Source organism: Maniola jurtina, chromosome 7 (assembly GCF_905333055.1).
Source record: "Maniola jurtina chromosome 7, ilManJurt1.1, whole genome shotgun sequence".
NCBI classification, from domain to species: Eukaryota; Metazoa; Arthropoda; class Insecta; order Lepidoptera; family Nymphalidae; genus Maniola; species Maniola jurtina.
The window spans coordinates 6,194,445-6,217,997 of record NC_060035.1 but is presented as its reverse complement, the minus strand read 5'-3'; the positions used below and the strand labels follow the sequence as shown (position 1 = coordinate 6,217,997).

General features: G+C 34.8%; 2 protein-coding genes and 1 long non-coding RNA gene across 10 annotated transcripts in view; 2 read left to right on the top strand and 1 right to left on the bottom strand.

Annotated features, from left to right (window-relative positions):
* Positions 1-23,553, top strand: part of LOC123867059 — a 185,931-nt gene that overhangs the window by 129,573 nt on the left and 32,805 nt on the right. For all 8 annotated transcript variants that reach the window (XM_045908902.1, XM_045908897.1, XM_045908901.1 and 5 more), the window contains 3 exons: positions 4,443-4,571; positions 5,303-5,380; positions 6,904-6,972. In XM_045908902.1, the coding sequence (XP_045764858.1) occupies positions 4,443-4,571; positions 5,303-5,380; positions 6,904-6,972 (276 nt within the window). The remainder of the gene's footprint in view (positions 1-4,442; positions 4,572-5,302; positions 5,381-6,903; positions 6,973-23,553) is intronic.
* On the bottom strand, positions 1,769-17,941 carry LOC123867064. The gene is made up of 3 exons (XR_006796318.1): positions 17,806-17,941; positions 14,550-14,554; positions 1,769-1,780 (listed from the first exon to the last, which is right to left on the bottom strand). It is a non-coding gene; the product is annotated as an uncharacterized LOC123867064 (long non-coding RNA).
* On the top strand, positions 10,535-12,395 carry LOC123867063. The gene is made up of 2 exons (XM_045908908.1): positions 10,535-10,685; positions 11,170-12,395. Exon 2 carries the CDS (start codon positions 11,208-11,210, stop codon positions 12,009-12,011), a length of 804 nt encoding a protein of 267 aa, XP_045764864.1. The 5' UTR covers positions 10,535-10,685; positions 11,170-11,207; the 3' UTR covers positions 12,012-12,395.

The following is a 23,553-nucleotide window of genomic DNA, read 5'->3' as shown; positions in this document are numbered from 1 at the left end:
TTTGAGTAGGAACCGGTCTACAAACCCGACCTAACTCAAACGTGATGAACTGAATGATGAGTGAGGATATTGCTTTGCCGCAAAACCAGAAAGAGTGGCAAGATTTCAATTTTGTAGTACTGAAAATGCGTCTGACTTCAGTAATGAATTTATTAAAACAAAAAAAATTATAGCCTTTTTACTTCCAATCTAGGAGATCTGTAACTTGGATGTCTGTCTTCCCAATCTAAACGTACATGCCAGCAGGCATAAAATGAAAACAAAAAAATTTATTTCATGAACAATGTGTCTCTGTGTGTATGTAGGGAGTAGCATCGGGCGTACCGTAAAATTGCTGCAGCAGAAGTTATAATTAATTACCTAACGCTAACCTCTACGTAATCCGCAATTTTTCGATGCGCTCGTTGCAGCTGACTCAACGTCCTCCTATTGACGTATGACGCAGTTTCAGTATAGAAAAAAGCAGCGTTGTATGTAAGTGCTTATTGCAGGTCATATCGTCGTAATGTTATAGGTACGACAACGTTAAACCAGTAATAAATTCAAATAATCTTTATCTAACGTGTCCTACAACAACCACTGCAATATTTCCTTACAATGGATATTGTATCGAATCCAATTTACCGAAATACGCGCGGATGATAATTTATTACGTATTTATACAATAACCTCTCCTATTGTGAGAATTTATCACATCGGAATTGAGTTATTGTTGTTAGTATTATTAAAACTTTGCAGAACGAGCATGATTCGTCATTTTATTCCATTGCTTACCTGGTTTTTTAGGGTCCCGTACCCTAAAAAGAAAAAAGGGACCCTTAAAGAATAGAATAAAATATATTTTTATTCAAATGAAATTTTACAAGTGCTTTTGAATCGTCAAAATAATTTATCACTTATAGGATCTGTCTGTCCGTCTATCCGTTTGTCTGTCGTGTCTGTCAAGAAAACCTTTAGGGTACTTCCCGTTGACCTAGAATCATGAAAGGCATGTAGGTAGATTTTATAGCACAAGTAAAGGATAAAATCCGAAAACCGTGAATTTGGGGTTACATCATAAAAAAATATTAAAATGTGAAAAGATTTTATTTTTATTTTTATGCATAATGTTTTTGATTTATCGTGTAAAATCTCAAAAAAAACCGTTCCTCCCTCCTTATCTCCGAAGTTTAGGTACCAGTCGAAAAATCTGAAATAACTATGGTCAATAGAAGTTTATGTAGGTATATTTTACAGAAAAAATAGAATTAACGCTATAACAATCATAGTCCTCCTCTACCTCTAACAAGTGTAAATTAAAAATTTTCAACACCCCCGACAAATCATTTTCAAATAAATAATTATGTATATCTAGGCAACGTCCATCTTGACAGCTTGACATTTGTCAATTGACACTTGAATATTATGAACCTAACGGTTATCTAACCTTCTTTTATACAAGAAAACTAGAAAAGAGCTGATAACTCTTAAACGGCTGAACCAATTTTTTTGGATTATAGCTAAGAACACTCCCGATCAAGCCACCTTTCAAACAAAAAAAACTAAATTAAAATCGGTTCATTCGTTTAGGCGCTACGGTGCCACAGACAGATACACAGATACACAGATACACAGACACACAGATACACAGATACACAGACACACAGATACACAGATACACAGATACACAGATACACACGTCAAACTTATAACACCCCTCTTTTTAGGTCGGGGGTTAAAAACAAAGTTAGTTTTGCGATTCGCTTAGAAAAGTGATTCTTGCTGTTTTAATTCTTCTGTACTAATATGGAACCCTCGGTGCGCAAGTTCGACTCGCACTGATCCAGTTTTTTTCACATGGATTTGCTCTATAATTAGGCTGCAATGTTATTCTGTAAACACTTACCTACTTTTTCCGATGAAATTTTTGACATATCTATAGTTTAAATATCCGTGGTAATCTTTATTGTTTATGAGCTCAGATATCAGATAACTCTCTAACTCTAAAATAATGTTCGTATTATTTATTCTTCCTGATTTAAAATGACAAGCGATAATAAAAAGTTTAATTTATTTATGAGTAAAGACGTAGTCTGAATCAAATCAGTTTTGACGACGGACTCACCGACGGACAAAGCGTTTTAGAGAGGTTTTCGAGAATAAAAGGGCTGACCTAGATTTGATCATTTGTCATAGAAACGATCTCCTCATTGGCTAACTCATTCATCAACGTTGTGCCAAGAGATTTAAGCTAAGAGGATTGAGTTCAGGCAAATAGCTTCATTCTAATAATAAAATTAAGATTCCTATTTCTAGCAAAGGGTTAAGTCACGAAAATTTGTAGAAATGTGAAAAATAATTTAAAGATAGGAATTGTAAGTATACTGTAAGTACAATAAATATTTTCGAGACCATTTCTTACTTATTTTATTATTATTACTTAATTGGTATAAAATAATTTTCTCACTTATTCAATACAGTTTCAAAAGATATCATTGAAATGGGAATCCGCTGATACTTAAATATAAAAAATTAACCTAGAGTTTTTCTCTTTTCTTCTGTTATTTAAAGTAATAAAACCATCCTAAAATTCAAGCTCCATTTCATTAGGATACTTTTGATTTGGTAACGATACTGAGTCTCATAGTCACTTGGGCAATCTCCTTTATTTTAGTATTGTCCTATTGGTTTGAATTGGTTTTTTTAAATATGTAATCATTCAATCTACTCTGATGTAACTAGGGCTCATCAGCTAAAGCAAGTGCTACTTAAAGTTTGCGGGTTGATTACTCGATTTGCACATGGGTTAACTTTGTTATCTCTACGTCCAAGCCTCGTGTGGGTCGTGCTACGTCTTAACTTACCTAATTTACTAACTATACATAATTTAGCATATTCATCGGTTATACGAATCGCCTACGGTATAATAATATATTACTACCACGTCAAATATTCTTCATAACTTATGTATAAATATAAATATTCTTTATGTTACTTATGTTTAAAATTTATATCAAGCTGAATTATATAAGTAAGACATTTTAGTAGGTAGCTACAGCCTACAACCAATTATTAAATGTTTTCAATCATTCTGCCTACAATTACGTACCTGTAAGTTACAAGTTAGGTTAGTTACAATTATATTGTTCAACCATAAAAGATTTTTACTCACACTTTGCCATCCATTTACACTCAGTTAATTATTATCATCATTCTTTCTGTATGAGTAATCCCAAGTTTTTTAATGAAACAAAATTAGGGTTTAGCTTCTCTTTGACGTGACCAGTGGGAGTAAAGTAATTAAAAAATAATAGAAAAAATTGCTAGAGGTGTAATAAATGTAATTAAGTTCTTTTTAACCCCCGACAAAAAAGAGGGGTGTTGTAAGTTCGACGTGTATATCTGTGTATCTGACTGAGGCATCGTAGCTCCTAAAGAAATGAATCGAATTTTATTTGTTTTTTTTTTTTGTTTGAAAGGTGGCTTGATCGAGATTTTTCTTAGCTATAATCAAAGAAATTCGGTTCAGCCGTTTGAAAGTTATCAGCTCTTTTCTAGTTACTGTAACCTTCACTTGTCGGGGGTGTTATAAATTTTTAATTTACAGTTGTTAGGTAGATATGGGTAAGTAACTGAAACGTAGAAGAAAAAGTTATCTTGCGAGCTAATATCAATGTCATCGTTCACGTCCACTATTAACATTATTATATACCTATATTATACTATTTACCTAATAATCTATATCTATTCCAGCATCCATTAGCCTGTATACGTCAATTGCAGGACATAGGTAGGCGTCTTTGAAAGCGCTCTACCGCATACGGTCCATCCCTTTCCTTACCCATCCGCTTCCCGACACTTAACGCAAGCTAAGCTACATACAATTAATTATTATTATTAATGTATTATATTTATCATTCTATTTGTATTTATTTATTGTTCTGGGTTTAAACTAAGCCAGATATCGATTTAGCTCTCCATTTCTTTTTTAAAGCTTGCCTTATCTAATTACTATACATATCATGCCCGCGTGGAATCGTGCCAAGAATACTGGCTGCATTTCCACGCTGGACAGCCAAGATGATCCGTTGCGCGAAAAATGAGCCAAGCCCTTCTGTCACCCGATGAGGCTATTAAACGCGGTGAAATGTCTCGTAAAAATTTTTTAGGACTAAGACTCCATGGCCCCAGGCCATGCTCTCCAATATAAATAAAAACAATAAAAATATAGTAAAATTAATTTGCAAAAAATTAACATTATAGATACCTACCTATCAAATGTCGATTCGCGTTGTTCACACATCATGCAATGAAGCATCTCGGTTCTGAGTAGGTTGAAATTATGTCTCGCCCGTAAATGGTGATTATTCTGAACCAAAAACATGTTATTGATTGATCACGATCAAAAATCAGCTGTTATTGATTGAAATTTTCCGCCCAGTTAAGAATTTTTCCGTCCCTAGGAATGTATGCCACCGGTTCTGCGCGGAGAGATGCTGCTGGATCGGATGGCGGGCGGACAGGCGCGACTCAACTACGAGCAGCTTCGAAAAGACGCTATAGAATTAGAACTACAAATTAAGCAGTTACAGGTAAAAACAGATACCTACTTAAAAACTATTAATACCTTTGAAGTAGCAAGATAAGCTATCTAAAAATAGAAAAACTTAGAAAGACTTTTCATGCAAATAAAGTTTTACAAGTGCAATTTATGCAATTGGTTGGTTATACTTAATCCTAAGTACCTATGTTGTATTAATTCTAAGTACCTTTGATTCCTTATTTTCAATTTACCTATCTATAATAATCCGTTGGTAGGTACAAACAAACATCAAATATTGTAGCTACCTAGTATTTTTAACCCCCGACCCAAAAAGAAGGGTGTTATAAGTTTGACGTGTGCATCTGTGTGTTTGTGTATCTGTTTGTGGCATCGTAGCTCCTAAACTAATGAACCGATTTTAATTTAGTTTTTTTTTGTTTGAAAGGTGGCTAGGTCGAAAGTGTTCTTAGCTATCTACAATCCAAGAAAATCGGTTCAACCGTTTGAAAGTTATCAGCTTTTTTCTATTTACTGTAACCTTCACTTCTCGGGGGTTTTATAAATTTTTAATTTACACTTGTTTGACAAATCATGTTTACCAATTAATTTGTCGACATAATAATATTACCTACAGGAAAGGTCGAATATAAAAAATTCGAACTATGTTTTGTGACTGCTTCACCAATTCACTATATACCTACTATACTATTTAATTTTGTGGGGCAGCTTTAAGCAGGCATTTCATGAATATCCATTACCATGTATTGCATATTTCAACAGGATGGCCTGGATGCGCTAGCGCGAATACAAGCTCGAAGTCTAGAAAGCAGCATCTACAGCAAAGTCAATGAAATACAGGTAAGCTTAGCTACTTGGTACATCCTAACTACAACATGGATGTAGATACTATAGGTATCTATAGTAGCGTCGAAGTAAGTAGATACAGTTAAAAAAAAAGAAGTTTTTTATGATCACAAAGAATCCCAGAAATATCGATTTTGGAAGAGATCGGTCCAATGACTAAGTAACTCAAAATACTTAGCGACTTTTTAAAATGTTGGCTACCATTTCCACTTTTAACCGTAGAGATCGAGGTTGACGAGACCTTGTTGATTTGTCCTTCAATCATGTCCCAACGGAGCAACGGATTTGACGTGATTTTTTGCCCAGGTATAGTTAAAGACCTGGAAAATTTCATCCCGGAAAATCAGAGTTCCCACGGGATTTTCAAAAACCTTACTCCACGCGGACGAAGTCGCGGGCATGAGCTAGTAATAAATATTTGATGTAGTAATACTATACAATATATAACATATATAATATATTACATATATAACAGGTAGGTATACAGGTGCCATAGTTACAGGTCAAGATGGCAATCGGGATGGGGACACCCCGCACACCCCTCCTCATACCCCGATTGCCTACTCGATCTGTCGTGTGCTATAAGTCATTCTGAATAAAGCATGTAGGTACCTTCCTACCTGGTAGGTAAAGCATTTTGACTGACGTATTTTCAATAAAAATGCGATGAATAAAAGCGCTCTCGAAAGTTGCATTTAATGCCATGTTGTACCTACCTATACGATATGAAGATGGGTATTATATTTGGAGACGTGGATATACTGGCAACTTGACATGATATTGAAAGACGGGTCTGAAGAGAATTTTAAAAATGCTTTTAGTGGCCCGGCTATTTCCTTCTTATTATCTTCGTAGATATTTAGAAAATCAAAAGTTTTGAACGGGCGAACCTGAAAGGGTTTTTGCAATTTTTGTTAAACCTATATTAAGTATAATCCCTATTTGTCTAGTCTCGTTAGTGTTTTTTTAGGTGTTCGTGGCTCATAATAAATAAAAAAACCGGCCAAGTGCGAGTAAGACTCGCGCACCGAGGGTTCCGTACTCGGGGTACTGTTTGACTCGCACTTGGTCAGTTTTTTAAATTAAAAAAAAAATGAAAATTCAACGTTAATTCGCAAGCCGCGAGCCGCAGTGTTGCTGCCATAGGTTAACTACTATAATAATATACAGAGGCTACCACTACTGGGTTATCATGTCACACCTTACGAAAAAATTTAACGCATAGCGCCATCTATTTCTGGGTAACAAAAAATATACCAAATGTATCAGAGCCATCTACAAAGAGATCCGTACTACTCTAGGAACCATGTTCGGGACACCAACCAACCCTGTAATTTATAAGTCTGTTCTGAATAACAAAATTCTAATGTTGATTGGTAGATAGCAGTAGGTTTGTATTTATTTTCATGGTATCGGTACAATTATTTAAAAAGTATTTTCTGTTTTATATTAGTGTTGTAATAAATAAATAATTTAGACTAAAAATGTAATATAAAAAAATAATTAACTTTTCGCAGGAGGAAATTTCAATAAAAAAGTATGACTACCGTGCTACGCAGCTACATCTAGCAGCAGTTAGAGCTCAAGTAAGTATTATGTATAATTAACATATTATTATTTTTACTGGTAAAAAGTTAATTGCCTAGACCGTACCTATTTTTAGACATTATAAAATTCGAGTGAACATTATGAATTAACAAGAATAATTATTATCCATACTTTATATTATAAATACGTAAGTGTATCTGTCTGTATGTCTGTCTATCTATCTGTCTGTCTGTGTGTCTGCTACGCTTTCACGGCTCAACCGCTGAACTGATTTTAATGAAATTTTGTACAGACTTAGGATACATTTGGGGGAAGGATATAGGCTACTTTTTATCCCGGAAAATTTTTGGAAAGAAAAATAAAACCGACTTCAAAAACAAAAACACTAAAAAGTAGAAAATAATTTTTGTTTAGCTACACGTGTAATGTACCTAGGTATGAAGTCGAGCGAGCATATTAAAACAAAATTAGAAACCTAAGAGTGAAGTTACACTGATCGCGAGCAATTTGCTCCTATCCATTGAGGAGTTCTGTTCTCTATCTCCGAAGATATTCATCAGATCTTCACCAAATTTATATGGGACCACCTGCACAGTGTACCCTTTCAAACGAAAAAAAAATTCTAAATCCAGGGGTCTTTGAGTAATCGGGGAACATACATTAAAAAAAAAAAGATTCCGACGAATTGAGAACCTCCTCCTTTTTTGGAAGTCGGTTAGAAACAAACAGTTTCCGCGGGATTTCTAAAGACTCATCCGCTTGACAGATTTGTATGAAAGATACGGAGGCAACTTTTTATCCCGGTAAATCAAACTGTTCCCACGGGATCTTTAAAAACCTAAATCTACGCGGCTGAAGTCACGGGCATCCTCTAGTTACGAGTATAATTAAGGTGCATTTCAAATAGAGAACCTAGGTAAGTACTGAACTCTAATACCGCACGAGACCTCGGGATATTTGTAAAATTTAGGTACTTATTTCCAAAGAAGAAAGAAGATTCAAAATGAAAGATAAGTCGTCTGTTTTTAAAGAAGACCTTCAACAGCGGAACAAAGATCGCATATCGCGTAAACAAACCACACGGTTCCCAGGCCAAGTGCGCATGCCACATCGCGTCTAGCTCCCGGGCCATGCGGAGTAGACTACCAACCTTCAATCAATATATTTCAATCTTTCCCGCTATTTTGTCTGTACTCTTAAACTATTTAATAATCTACTCTTTTGCTCAATATACTTTTCAACAGTTTACAAATAAATCAGTGTCTCTATTTAAAAACTTCAAGCCATTTCATCGCATCCATATAGGTAAGTAAAAATCTACTGAGTTTCATAAATTAATTTAAATCTTTAAATTAAAGGGAAGTGTTTTATTAACGAAAATAACGCAAGTTTTCCACTAAATTTGCTACAGTAGGTTTTATCGTCGAAGTGCTAAAGTTACAAAAACAATAACTTTTCAAAGTGAATTATGCCGCATTGCGCACAGCCTCCCCCTTATTCAGTCTGAATCTGAGATGAGATCTCGCGGTCTGACATAACCTACGTTTTGCGTCAGCTGTGTATCCCAGTTATCGGATTTTATTAGTATAGTCTTTGTTTATTCGGGTTTCGGACAATTTGCAATCACGGATCGTAAATTAAAATTTAAGTACCGAGCGAAGATGGGCTGGATATCGATGAAAAATCATATGGTAAGTAATAATTTTAACCCATTTTCAATGAATGAAAAAGTAAATACATATAATTTATCCTTACATCCATATAATTCTGCAATTTTTACCTTAATATTGTCATTATTTGCCAGTTTATAAATAGGATAGAATATAGGGTACAGATTGTATATTCTGTGTCTATCCTATTTATAAACTGGTAGTTTAAAATAAAAATACTGCGATGGGGCGAGAAATTATTATTCTCTATTTAATTTAAAGCTGTACATTAAAATATACAGACATTTTTATAAATTTAATACATGATATTTTATCTATTTATTTATACCATAGGTAACTGGATATAATAATGTTAAGTACCTATTATAGAAATTCTAATTGGGAAGGTAATTTTATTATTTTCGTGAAACTGTCAAGCAGAGCAGGCTATAATTAAATCAACAGATTTCATTTAATTGAGGTATTCTATCTTGGAGTACCTACCTTACCCATTAATATCAATATCAATTAATAATAGGATAGGCAAAAGCAGTAACTCCATAATCCACTTCAGTTAGGTATAGGTAAATATTATAATTTAAAACTATGTAGATTTTTTTTCTATGTCCATTTTCTGGTCACTATTTATCTGTAAGTCATACTAATATAATAAGGCACATAAGTGTGTTTAGAGGGGTGTTTAGAGGATTTGATGGTATTTGACCTCTTCTACAACCTCTCAAAGAGAAAGTAACTTATTACTGGACCTCATGTATACATATCATACATATGGATTAAAAATTATTTCTCCGCTTCAAAACAATTCTGATTTTAAATAATATATAAAAAACAAAATTTAAAAAAAATGAAAATCGGAGCTGTTTTTGAAGACTTCCGACGGAAAGGCTTCATCGACTTCACTATAATGATTTTGATAAGTTTAAACATAAGATTATGAGATGATGAGATTAAGAGATTAGATGAATTCTCAGTTTAACCTAACGCATTATTCTTGAACTTAATGATGATAATTCTAGCGAAAAACTTTTTTATTTTCTACAATATATAACGAAACTTTGGTATCTAGGTGGGTAGGCTAGGTTTTTAATATAATAGAATAGAAATATTTTTTATTCAAATAAACTTTTACACACTAGTAACTACTTTGAATCGCCAAATACTATCTATCTACTACCACTGGTTTGGAATACCTTTGCTATAAAATATAACCTAGGCAGAAGCAGTAGTTAGGTAATCTCAACAACGAAATAATTTTTTGAACTTTAGAGGGCTCTAAAGTAATAAACGGATCTAAATTCTAATTGGTTTACGCATTTAGCGTAATAGGTATGTATATGCAAACAATAACATTTAATTGCGAAACATTGAACCTCGAAATGCGGTTTGACGCATTTTTTTTAGGGTTCCGTACCTCAAAAGGAAAAATGGAACCCTTATAGGATCACTTTGTTGTCTGTCTGTCTGTCTGTATGTCTGTCTGTCTGTCCGTCCGTCCGTCCGTCCGTCTGTCTGTCTGTCTGTTTGTCCGTCGTGACTGTCAAGAAATCTATAGGGTAGGTACTTCCCGTTGACCTAGAATCATGTTTGGTAGGTAGGTAGGTCTTATAGCACAAGTACAGGAATAAATATGAAAATCGCGAATTTGTGGTGACATCATTTAAAAAAAAATGTGTTTCAATTTTCAAAATAAGATAACCATACCAAGTGGGGTTTCATATGAAAGGGCATCCTAAAACAGATTTTTATTTATTTTTATGTATAATAGTTTTTGATTTATCGTGCAAAATGTTGGAAAAATACCCGAGTGCACGAGTCTGACTCGCACTTGGCCGGTTTTTTTTTCATTTCGTATCGAATGCTTCTAGTATTATAACTACTCTGTGGAGTTCTGTAGCGCGATTTCCCGCGCGCTTGTTCGCATCACAGCGCCACTGCGGCTGTCATTGTAACTACTGTGCGTCATGTAGGCTAGATTGTGGTGTGTTATTTTGATTTGTGTTTGTTTCTAAAAGAATTTTATTTACATTGTGTTGGTGATTTAACTAGTGAACAAAGGATATTTTATTTAAAAGTTTGCAAAGGTAAGTTTTGTGCTATTATAACTTTCGGTTATGTAATGTACACTGGCCATTAAAACTTGATGATAAAGCATTCAATGACTTTATTCTATTGAATAACATAATGAACTCATTAATTAAACGCCTAAACATTTCTAAAGATTAGATTTGATCTAAAATATGTTAATTTATTACTTCATTTATTTGAAATAATGCGAAATCATTTTATAACCTAAAAGTATTATTTTATGCAGATTATAGATCAAAAATGTATGGATAACGCCATACTATTTAATATTCGGTTCGGTTAAGCTATTATATTTGACCTCCTACTGTTTTTTTATCTAAATTTGTGCTGAATAATGCGAATATTGATTATTATATTTAGGCGGCAAACTATACAATAACGTTATGCAAACATAGTGCGTAAATTGAAATATTTAAGAAGTCGGTTCACACACAGTCTCTCCTGTTTATTTTAACAATTTTCGTTTTTTCTTAATTTCAGGTCCATATATTGGCTATAAAGCAATTTGAAATAACATTATGAAGCAAACTTCAAATGAGAAATCCAGAAAGAATGGTTATCAATCAGATGACGACAATGTAAGATATAAACTTAACACAAAAAAATTAGATAGAGTCACTAAATCATCAAAATCTTCCAGAAAGAGTACATTTATTAATGATGACGACAATGTCCGATATAAATTACCGACAGCTACGATACAGAAACCTAAGCCTGTTGAACGAAAGCCAAAGCCAAAGTCCAAAATCAAAGTAAATTTCTGGAGTATTAAACAAGCAACAAACAGAATAAACAAACCAGAAGTCAGTAAAGAAAACAGTAATAGAAGCCAACCAGTGGCTAGTAGCAATAATGAGCTTATAGTTAAGCCCAAAACTTCATTTGTGAAAGTACGCAAACAAGTTTCTTTCCTCCCGTCCCCACTTTTCTCAGAAAATCATATACCTATGGTGACTGTGCCAGATGATTTAACAATACAATTAAATGAAGAAGAGGCCAATGACCTCGCCAGTGACCTTAATCTGGCATATATAAATAGTCAAATGAAAGAGCAATCCAACAAGAATTCTAAGAGAAAAACTAGAACTACAACGAACCAGGCTAGTCCAAGAGGTGCTAAACGTAAACGGAATTCAGAAGACTCAGATCAACGATCCCAAGGTAACGAAAATGAATTAGAATTTTTTTCAAAATATGTGGTTCAAAAGTTGAGGAGAATGGAAACTAATCAGCGTATTTATTCAGAAAACTTAATTAACACTGTCCTTATGTTAGGACAGCTCGGTAAACTAAATGGGAAATCAAAAATTTCAGAAGGATAATAATATATTTACATTTTATATTTATTTTAAAGTATTGAACATATTTACAATTTATTAGTACATAGCATTACATTGTATAATTGTTGTAAATTAAAAGTATGATTGTTGAATAACTTATTAGCTGTTAAGGCTTAACATTTAAAAGACTAATATGTATACCAACATCTTTATGTATATGTTGCAGGGAAATGGCATAAACTGGGAGTTGGCAATATCCCTCAGGGATATGACTAACTCCCAGAAGATGTTAAAACAACTCAATTAGACAATTTCACTAAACAAATCTAATTATTCATAGAATACTGGAGCTAAGTTTATGAAATGTAATGACAGACTGAACTGACCGACTTTCTTCTTCATGAAAATACTCTAGGGGTAGGATAGGCCAACTCCTGGGTTATGCCATTTTGTTGCGACATATATACTATATACATTTATATTATAGTTATTACATAGTACTAGGAATTAAAGATTAAACTCAAGGACCCCCTCAGTGGTATCTATGTAAAACTATTAATTGGATTTGCTTATTTTTGGTCTAATGTCTATTTTAAAATGTAAATTTTATCTCACTGTAAAGTGTGTATAATACCAGTAAGTAGTCCAATCAGAACTCGACACATATAATTGGACATTGCACAAAACCAGATCTCAGCTAGACTTGTGTATTCAATTTTTAGTCTATAACCTATGCAAGCCACCATGTTGCAACTTCGTATTGGACTTCTGGTTTTGCGCTCACTATTAGTGATGATCACTTACTGCCATGTAAAATATCAGTCATGGGTTGAATTGTATAAAGAATGTAAAATAAAATAAGTAACTAATACTATAAATTCTTTAATGTCTATTATATGGTATGTTGTACTAAGTAATTATACATACATATTATATTATTGTTTTGTGATTATCAAACAAATTTTATTGACTAAAACTGTCTTCATTAATATTTTAAAAGTTCATACTGTTACTGTTGTCATATTTAGAAAGGCATATATTTTATGTAAATCCCTTTTAAATGTTAAAAGTTTTTATCATATCAACACCCACGTTTTCTGTGATCTTTGTATGGTTTAGTATAAATAATAAAGTAATTATTAAGTAGTATTTAAAATAAATGCCAATTCCAGAGTAACGTGGTAGTTAAGCTAGATTTTTTACATAATAAGCGCACAATTTAAAGTACATAGGTTCTCTTGTAACATAACCACATTATGGACTATATACTACATTGACACTTTTCTGTTGTATACCAAACTACCTTATAGCTCGTTCACACAGCCGCGTAAGCGTAAATGTAGCGCGTGCCATTGCGTTGTTAATGTATGGAACTGTATGAAACATGGCACACCGCTTGCGTAAAGCGTTTACGTAACCCGGTGAGTTAGGGGTTTACGCGCGTCACTACGCACGTGTCACGCGTACCTACGTGCTTGGTGTGAATTTTGGGTTGGGATGAGTTTTCAAAAATTCTTTCTTAGCGGATGTTTACGTCATAAGGTCTCGGCACACATATGGGATCGTAAAGGGATCGTAACCGTAACGCCTTTCGCCTCGCTGTCAACCAGGCGTCAACCTACCGTATGCACGTAACGAAAGCGTATCAGCAGCGCCTGTACGTCAACTCGGCTACGGCTAGGCGACACCGCGCTTACGCCTCGCCGCCCGCTGGCTGACCTGGTTGGCACCAGATCAGTTTGAATCCAAACGTTAAATGTAGCGCACGGTTATGTCTTGGTTTACAATACGTGAGTTGGCTATGATAGCCATAGCACTTGATGAAGAGGAAAAAGAAAATAGCAAGAAAAAACGAAGAGATGTGAGCTCGGGTACGGAGAGACGTAAGCGCGGGTACGGAGAGACGTAAGCGCGGGGACGATGAGCCGTAAGCGCGGGAATTGCAAGTTCGGAGCCTGTTCCGAGGCGAGGCGATTACGTTATGATTCCGATTAGTGTGCGTTGCAGTAGGGAGTTTAATACAAATCATTCTGAACGGCTCGAGGCGATACGGTGCCGATCCCTTTCCGATCCCATATGTGTGCCGAGACCTTTAACTATCTGCATGCCACAGCCCGATCCGTCCAGTAGTTTGACCTGTGCGTTGATAAATGAGTCAGTCAGCTTTACCTTTTATATATTTAGATTTCAAAATCATTGTAAAAAAATCAAAATATCTATTATATTTAAGTTACAGCCTTAGTTTTTTCTTAATAAAAATAGCAAGTTTCAAAATAAGTAGTTGTTTTAGCATTATAGTCCATTCAGGCAAAAAGGTGGGTGCCAAGATCACACTCAATCGTGTCACAGAGACAGGCTATTTGGCTAATTCTGTTGTACAGTGATAGCTCTAAACTCTAAATATATTGCTTACCCTTTCATAATGCTCTCTGTTGAAAAAGATAGCACTAGAATAAGACAGTGAGATTGTGTACGACAGAATTAGCTAGCTACACTCAATACAATATTTCAATTAAGTATTAATTTGTGTAGGTATGTTTTTGGTTATTAATATACCCAAACTTTTTTTATCAGGCGTACCTTACCTAGGTAATTCGAGGTATCCTAGAATCTTATTTTATATTGTTTGGCCTTTTTAATCTGTTTCTTGCTTGAAAAGAATACTTGTTAACAAAATATCTGTTTCATAGTTTATATTAATGTTAAATTATAAGTTGATTCCTCCGACATAATGGTTATGAGTTATGACACACTTTATTAAGTTGGTAATTAGGGTTCCGTACGTGTCAACGGGATTCTGTTATTAGGGCTCTACTGTTCGTGTCTGTCAGCGGGCTATATCTCGTGAACCGCAATAGGCAATAGGCAGCGGGTCAAAATTTTCACAAAATGCGCGCGTATTTCTATTGACGCTATAATAAAATTTTAAAAATGGCCGCCATGGAATTAAAAAAATAAAATAAAAAGTGTTATTAATTACATTGTAGGATGGTGCGGGACCCTTGGTGTTCGAGTCTGACTCGCTTTTATCCAAATTTTTTTAATTTTTATTAAGTAAGTGTGTACCATAATAATAAAACTAAAATTATACTTAAGTACATTACTGGAGCAATAATGCTGGCTCAATCATGAACATTTTTTAAATTGTGTTTTGAATGTATTTCCAGAAGTTGATTGCCTTATTAAAATAAATAATATGTATTGAAAACTAATTTATTTTGTCTTATTTTAACCTTTTTGATTATTTAGTATCACATTGGGTCTCTTGATGAACAGCGCCAAAACGAAATTGATGATTGGAGACCTAACTGAAACTCAACGGCACTACTGGTTTGGAAATGGTACGAGGTACTAAGCGAGGTCCAACATCAGCCATAAAGGCGGTTCTGAAGCAGAGTTCATCTAGGAACGGCTAAGCTGTCTAAATTTTGGAAAGATAACGAACGAAACCGCCGATTTTCTTGCTGGTTCTTCTCGGTACCAAAGGCATTCCGAACCAGTGGTAGGCACTCTTTCTTGACGATTCAAAAGTACTTGTAAAAATCTAATCGAATAAAAATATTTTGAATTTGAAAATTCGCCTAGTAGGTACCTACGCACGCTCATTTTTTCCATTTTTCTTAAGAACTGGGACGTGAGACCTTTAAGATCGCCGACCGAAAAAGATATATGCCTCGAAATGTGCTGGAAACGAATACTGAATATCACATGAACTGAGCTCATAACCAACGTCTCCATTTATAACAATAAATAACAAATCACTCTACTTACAAGCTCTGATTCTACAAACCCTATATCTTGGTAAAAAAAGTACGGCTTGGCCGTTTAATGTTCGTAAAACTATTACATGACATAACATACGAGTATTATACGTTAAAAGTTATTAAACGGCCAAGCCGTCATTTTTTTACCAAGATGTAGGGTTTGTAGAATCAGAGCTTGTAAGTAGAGTGATTTGTTATTTATTGTTATAAATGTGATATAGTCAAGAACATTTAAGAGCTATATTACTTTGGACTTGGGATAGGTCCCATGGCCAGCACAAATCTAAGCTCAGCTAGGGGCTTGGCTCTACTAGAGATCTCATAACTTTTTAACAGTGAAAACATTATGAACTTGTGAGTCTTGGCTAACTTTTTACATGAAATGTTTTTGGTAGGATCTTCTATATTCTTATACTAGCTGTGCCCGCGACTTCGTTCGCGTGGAATAGTGACTTTTCGCGATTTATATAGCCACGGACGCTCAGGCGCGAGGCGCCGTGATTCTTTAAATTGACATAACTTTTTTATTTATGAACCGATTGACATGAAATAAACACTAAATCGAATAAGCCGTTTCTGAGATTAGCGTGCACAAACACACAGACAAACAGACAAACAGACAAAAAAAAAATTAATTACAATTTCGGGTTCGGCATCGATATAATAACAACCCCTGCTACTTTTTTTTTATATATTTCCATTGTACAGACACCACTTTTCTACAATTTTATTATATGTATATAGATAAGAAATTCCTCCTGAAGGTGTATGTTTATTTAGGCGTACATTTATTAGGCCCAGAAAAGTAGGTAACCTAACTAAATCTTTGATCTCAGTTCATCAATTATTATTGATGATTTTTAAAATTAGTAAGTAGGTAAGTACATATAATTGATTTTTTGATTGGACCTAGAACCAAAATGATATTATCATTTTGTTCCATGTCCCATCGAAAAGTCATTTACTTATTTTTGGAAATGTTTAGACACGTCATTAGAATGCAATATCCAACACTGGCCAAACGGAAATGAAGACACGGTCGTATTCAAGGGTTCAAATGGGTATTTGGTATCTATAAGGGAGATTGAGCATCTGTTATGTAATATTACCTACATGCCAATATTTACTACCTAGATAATGTCTATCCAGATTCCAATATCTCCTGTTAGTGCCGTTAACGATTATTATTATATGCCACATTAATCGACCCTAGAGAATATTAACACATCAAACTACACCCTAACTCACATGTCTAATGTTAGGAACAGAATATTCTGTAGCTATATGTCTGATTAGTTATCACGTTTGTTACATGATGCTATTAGACAGATTAACCACGTTTTTTAACCCCCGACCCAAAAGAGGGGTGTTATAAGTTTGACGTGTGTATCTGTGTATCTGTCTGTGGTATCGTAGCTCCCAAACTTATCAACCGATTTTAATTTAGTTTCTTTTTGTTTGAAAGGTGGCTTTATCGAGAGTGTTCTTAGCTATAATCCAAGAAAATCGGTTCAGCCGTTTGAAATTTATCAGCTCTTTTCTACTTACTTAACCTTCACATGTCGGGGGTGTTATAAATTTCTTCACTTGTCGCTGAATATTTTCATTTGAAAAGAAAGTTCTCGAGTAACAAAGAAATTGCGAAAATTAGATAGAGAAATGATTTTCCGAGAACAATACCACAAATTAGATAGAAAAGTGATTTGTTGGAATAAGTATTTTCGCTGCCGAAAAGAACGTGTTGTTAGCAAACGGTTGCTGGGAAACGTCGGAGGCAAAGGGAAACTACATCCGCCCGACTCAGTCGACAGCCGCCCGCCCCCGGCTTCGGGCTAACCGCTTACACCGGTATGGTGTCCTAGTACTTTAACTCGACTTCGTCTTTTTGTGTTGTGTTTCTTCTAAATAAATAAAACAAGTCTTTGTACTTAAAACATCTTATTTTCTTTTACAAAATTTCACTTTTTCCGTACAATTAAACTAATTAGCAGCGCGGATCAACTCAATTAATTTTCCTTGAAAGTGTTGTTTAGAAAGCTAATTGGTTGTTAGGGATAAAAAATTGTCTAAACAAAAAAATTAAACTAAACAAACTTTTGATACAAAATGGACATTGTGCACCGTTTACATTATCTAGTGTTATCTCAAAAATCGGATCTGATGACTATGGAACGTGAACAAAGGATGCGTGTACGACGACAATCAAGTCTTCCAGATTACAGCAAAGCGAACAAAACGAGACAACGTCTTGAACAGGCATATTTTAATGATGTAAGTTGTAGTTTGTACACTTAAAAAATTCCAATTATGTAAAATTGCTGATGCCAGCGGCTTTAATATACGCGTGGATTTAGGTTTTCATAAACCCCATGGGAACTCTTTGATTTCTCGGTATAAAATTGTCCTTGTTCGTATTCAGGCTGCCAGCTATTTCTGAGTCAAACATCTAGATAGGTTTAACGGTTGAATAGTGAAAGTTAAAAGACAGACAGACGTACTTTCGCATTTATTTCGCACAAACCGTTTTGTTGGAAGTTTTCCATTTTGAGGAGATGCTTGAACTGTTTGTAAGGTAGTAGTACTTTTCCTGTAGGAACTTTTCGATTTTCCGGGATAAAAAGTTGTCTATGTCGGTTTCCGGGATGCAAGCTACCTCTGTACCTTTCACATAAATCGGTAAACAGAATGGGCCTTTAAGAATCCCGTAGGAACTCATGGATTTTCCGGGATAAAAAGTAGCATATATATCCTTCCCCGTGATGTAAGCTGACTTTGTTTTAAAACCGATTTAGATGAGGTATCTAAATCGGTTGAACTATTGGGCCGTGAAAATCTAGCAGACAGACAGACAGACACACTTTCGCATTTATAATATTAGTATGGATGTATTATTATTTGCGACTGGAGAGAGTAGACAATGTGCCGCCTATTTGTTTGCTTAGTGGGAAATTTCTAACTAATCAAAGTATAGTAATATTACCGCTATTCTTATTTTATGTGACTTGAGGAATCGTTATTGGATTTACCGACGCGGCCGCTGAAACCTCAGCTTACTTGCAGTTCAATTACTTATTATATCATATCGTTGGAAGTATCGAAGCGGCATAGACGTAGATTTATTACTTATTATATACTGTAATATATTTTTCAAGTTAGAATTATAATTTGACAGATTCGTGCAACTTGTGAAATAATGATCTAAGTAAATTATTTACTCATCCAGAATCCATATGTTTGACTAAACCCAAAAAAAAACCAATCGACCACTAAGTTATAGCCCTAGCACCGACAGCGGCTTGTGGAGTGAACCTTCATATTTCGTAAAAGACTTATTTGCCTAAATAAGTTGGTACAACTGAACAAGACTTACGATGGAAACTTGGCCTGGATCCTCCAATTCCCAGGTACCATTCAAACTAAGAACTTTTTACTTACTACTTTTTCAAATATCGGAGTCTTTATTATCTAGAGTTGTTTATCATTCCTACTTTTGTACTTGTTAGTCCTTTGTTGAATCATCTGAATAGGTAGGTAAATTAATGACAAGAGCTTTCAGACCTGGATTCAATCCAAAACCCACACAGAGTTAAATTATTGCGATCTTATAAAAAGTTGAGTAGAATTAGATATATTCAAAATGTTCCGTTAATTAAATTTATTTTTTAGTACATAGGTACTAGTAGGTAGTAGGTACCCACTTACGCAATGAGATTTCCTCTGCGTGGGTTTAGGTTTTTTTAAAGATTCTGATGGAAAAAAGTGTTAGTTCTAGACCTAGCAGTGTCTAGAGTTTGCAATAAAAATAATTACTAATGGTCTAAATTTTTTAATTAATTAATCAACCTCAAAATACAGTCCTGGTTACTGTTTATTATAATTAGGTATCTAGGATATCTACATGTGCCTCTTAATAAGGTAAGTCCGCCCTGCAAAATTTTACCGCATGAATTTTCCGGCAGAATTCTGTGACACATCGAAATCGTATAAAACTGCATGCACTTGTGAAATAATGCGCAAACTGTACAATTTCCATGTCAAGTTCTCTTCAGGAAAATCGTGCGCTGAATTTTCGCAGTGCGAGCTTACCCTATCTCATCCTTCAGGTCTAGGTTGTGTGTGTGCTATTAAAATATGATCTTAAATTCAATTCCTGGATTCACCTAACTAGTTACAAAAATGATAGATATAGGTATAATACCGTATAAAACATAGGCAAAACTGAAAATATAATCTCTGAAATCAACCTTGCCTCGTTTATAAGGTTTCGGAGTTCGGTTACATTCGATAGAATAACAAAAATTTCGCAGTCGATTTCACACAACAACCAGATTGTTTTCAATTCCAATTGTGACCTCAAACAAACATCGCTCTGTTCACTGTTGTTGGTTTGTGTCTTTCAATCTGTGGGGTATTTACTCTTTAGGGCTTGTACACACACAAGGCACACATACATCGTCAAACGCAGTTTATAGTATAATGTAATACAGTGGATTACGAAAAAGCTGCATCAATCATAGCTACAATCTCAAATGTTCAGAATACCATAAATACAGCTATTCTTACTAGGTACAAAAACATTTTAGCCAATAATGAGAGAGATTCGAGATAATTGCGATTCTCATACTGTAACTGTCAAAATAGGTACTACGCGGTAGATCAGGTGCAGAAAACGGTATGAAATCGTACCTACACACTGCTTAGCGCTTATAAGAACTGCTATTGTCGTGCAGCCCTGGTGATATTTTTTATTACGAGGCGCCTACAGTATTATACTGAAATGAAACGTGGCAAAAAAACTACAGGCCTTTGAAATGTAGTCCTACCGAAGAATGCTGCGAGTAAGTCGGGTCCAAAAAATAAGAAACGACGAAGCTCTACGACACACCGGCACCCGTGACGACAATTTTTCCACGAAATTGTCGTCACGGGATGGTGTTGTCGCGCTGTGTATGGGCTCATACTTTTATCCATTGACTTATTTCCATATAAATTACTTTTGTCTGAGTGCTACAAATAGAAAAGTTCGTAACAACTTAATACACACAGCTATCTACTACGGAAGATCAATAAGCCGTGATAGCCTAGTGTAATGGTTAAGATCCGTTAAGGTCCGGTTCCTATTCGGAAGGTTGGGGGTTCGATCCCGAGCACGCAACCCTAACTTTTTAAAGTTTAAGCAATTAAATATCACTTGCCTTAACGGTGAAGGAAAACATCGAGATGTAACCTGCATGTCTGAGAGTTCTCCATAATGTTCTCAAAGGTGTGTGCAGTCTGCCAATCTGCACTTGCCCAGCATGGGCAAACCTCCTCGAATTTTGAGTGATTACAAGTATTTACTCGTATGAATACTATTTAGGATGAATATGAATAGATTTGAATCTAGACAGAAAACAGTAGAGTCTATATTTTTCCGAGTGGGAGGTAAAAAGAAGTTAAATTTCAGATAACCCTTTCCCTCAGCCTATTCACTGAAGATAAGATTTATTAAGAGGCTTTATAGTCTGAGCTTTTATTTGTTCTCGACACGAATCACGAACAGGATCGCGAAGCAGTTAAAATTCGTTTCTTTTTGTTTTCATTCTAATTCTGTAAAGCTGTAGGTACTAACTCGTTGGAAAAATTAATGAACATGCAAAGCAATTCATCAAATTTATTTAAGAAGGAATGAGAGTATTTATACTTAGTATATTTTTTAGGTCAGCGATTTTAATCATACCAATTTTAAGGTTTTCACGCGCTACTAAATGGTGAAAACATTTTGGTGAGTTTTGAGTTTAAGATTCAATGTAAAAGCACTAAAAACGGACTTTCTAATAGAAAATATTTGTGTTTTGCATATTGGTGTATTTAAAACTTGCTGACGCCTGCGACTTTGTTTGCGTGGATTCAGATTTTCGGGATAAAAATAGACTTTGGACTTTGTTAAATATAGGACGTCTTTGTTATTGCTACACCCAAACTAGATATAAACTAAAATATTATGAGAATACTTTAGAAATACATTCAATGCCCTCAATTTTTTTCGTTTATAGCTTTTAAGCTATTTGATTTTAACCTACATTTTCGCTAGTTATCTTTCAGTTAACGCACGGCACATTTTACTCGTAAATACCTGTATAAAACCCATGTAATGTATTGTATTTTCTTATCAAAGAACGCCTGTCCGAAACGGGAAGTGGGAGTCACGCTATGGTGGTAGATTCGAGGCATATTCGAGGTCAATTCCGCAGTGAACTAAATTCAAAGAAACAACCCACGGCTTTCTTATCACGGTTTGGAGGAAATAAGGCTAAGACTAACAGTGTCTGACCAAAGGTCAGCCACAGAACGAAGATTTAGTCATCATCATCACTATTATAAACCTATCTCTAACTCACTCGGAACACTTGTCTCCCTCTCCTCTCTGAATGGGAACGGATTTGGCCATAATCTACCGCGCTGACCAAGTGTGGATTAGCAGAATTCACACATTTTTGAAAACATGCAGGAGAAATCTCAGGGGTACAGTTTTCCTCAAGGTTTAATAATCCTAAAAATTCAATCAAAAGTTAATTAAATAATGAAGTTGACTGTAATTGTCTTGTTGAACTTATTTACCTACTAATAGTAACACTTCGAAATAATGTCCTCCTCCATTGTACTCTCGCGCATTTATAACAATTCGGCGCTTACTAGAGACCTTCGGCTTAGGCTAAAACTCCTGCCAAATCCAAGGGTTTGGCTGAAAGTGATATTTTTGCCGAAGGTTGCCGAAGGTTCAGTCGACACGCTGCCAGTGATTTTCACATCGTCTTGAAACGTAAGCTTCAATTTCATTTGTCGAGAAGGTCCCCTGTGGCTGTAATGACGAGGCTGATGGCTAAGTAAGTGCTCCGTACACTACCTAGCATAAAGTGATTGGTTACTTATTTGAGTGGTCATCTAGAGAATATGTACCTACTGTCTGTTGTTAAGTATTTAGGGTATGAGAAGGTTAATTCCTCACTATTTATGAGTAGCAAGTGCAGACACTAATTCAATTAACTAAATAGGATTCAGTTTAGGAGTAAGACCTAATTGCTAGTAGGTACTACCTACTAAAATAAAATGAATTGAAACTTGACTTTAAAAAAAACCTTGAAGTATCGTGGGACAAAAGGATTAAGATTCTTACGCTTTTGATAGAAAATCTGCTTAAACATATTCGTGCTAATATTACTGAGTGTATACAGGGTGTTTGGTAATTAGTATATAATGACGACACGTACCCATGCTACTTTGATCTCATAAATACAATGCTTTTTGCAAATTTATGAAAATTTAGAATTTAGAGCTTTAAATGTAATAAATATATATGTGTAGAAGTGTTAACCGTGTACTAAGGTTTGCATATTTAGTTTTTTAACCTATTGTGATGTATTTATGATGTGAATGGAGTGTTAACTATGATATTGGTAAGTTTGAAAGGGGCGTGTATAGCCTGCCAAACTGTGTTAGATTTATTATTTTGTGTTTATCCTGTCTTACCGGGACATAAACTGTGTACTGTATATATTTAATATTTGATAATAAAGACATTTTTCAAACAAACAAACAAAACCAAACAGCCTGTATAAGTATGTCTATCTGTTTGTCTTAACACTGTCTTTTACCTTTTCACGACCCATCTGTTTAACCGATTGTGATAAAATTTGGTGCAGAGATAGCTTACATCCCGAAGATAGACCTAGGCTACATACTCGTATTATCTCGGAAAATCAGAGTTCCCGTGGTATTTTTAGGGTACCGTACTGTAATAATGTCACACGATTTGTAATGTACTACCACGCATTGTAATC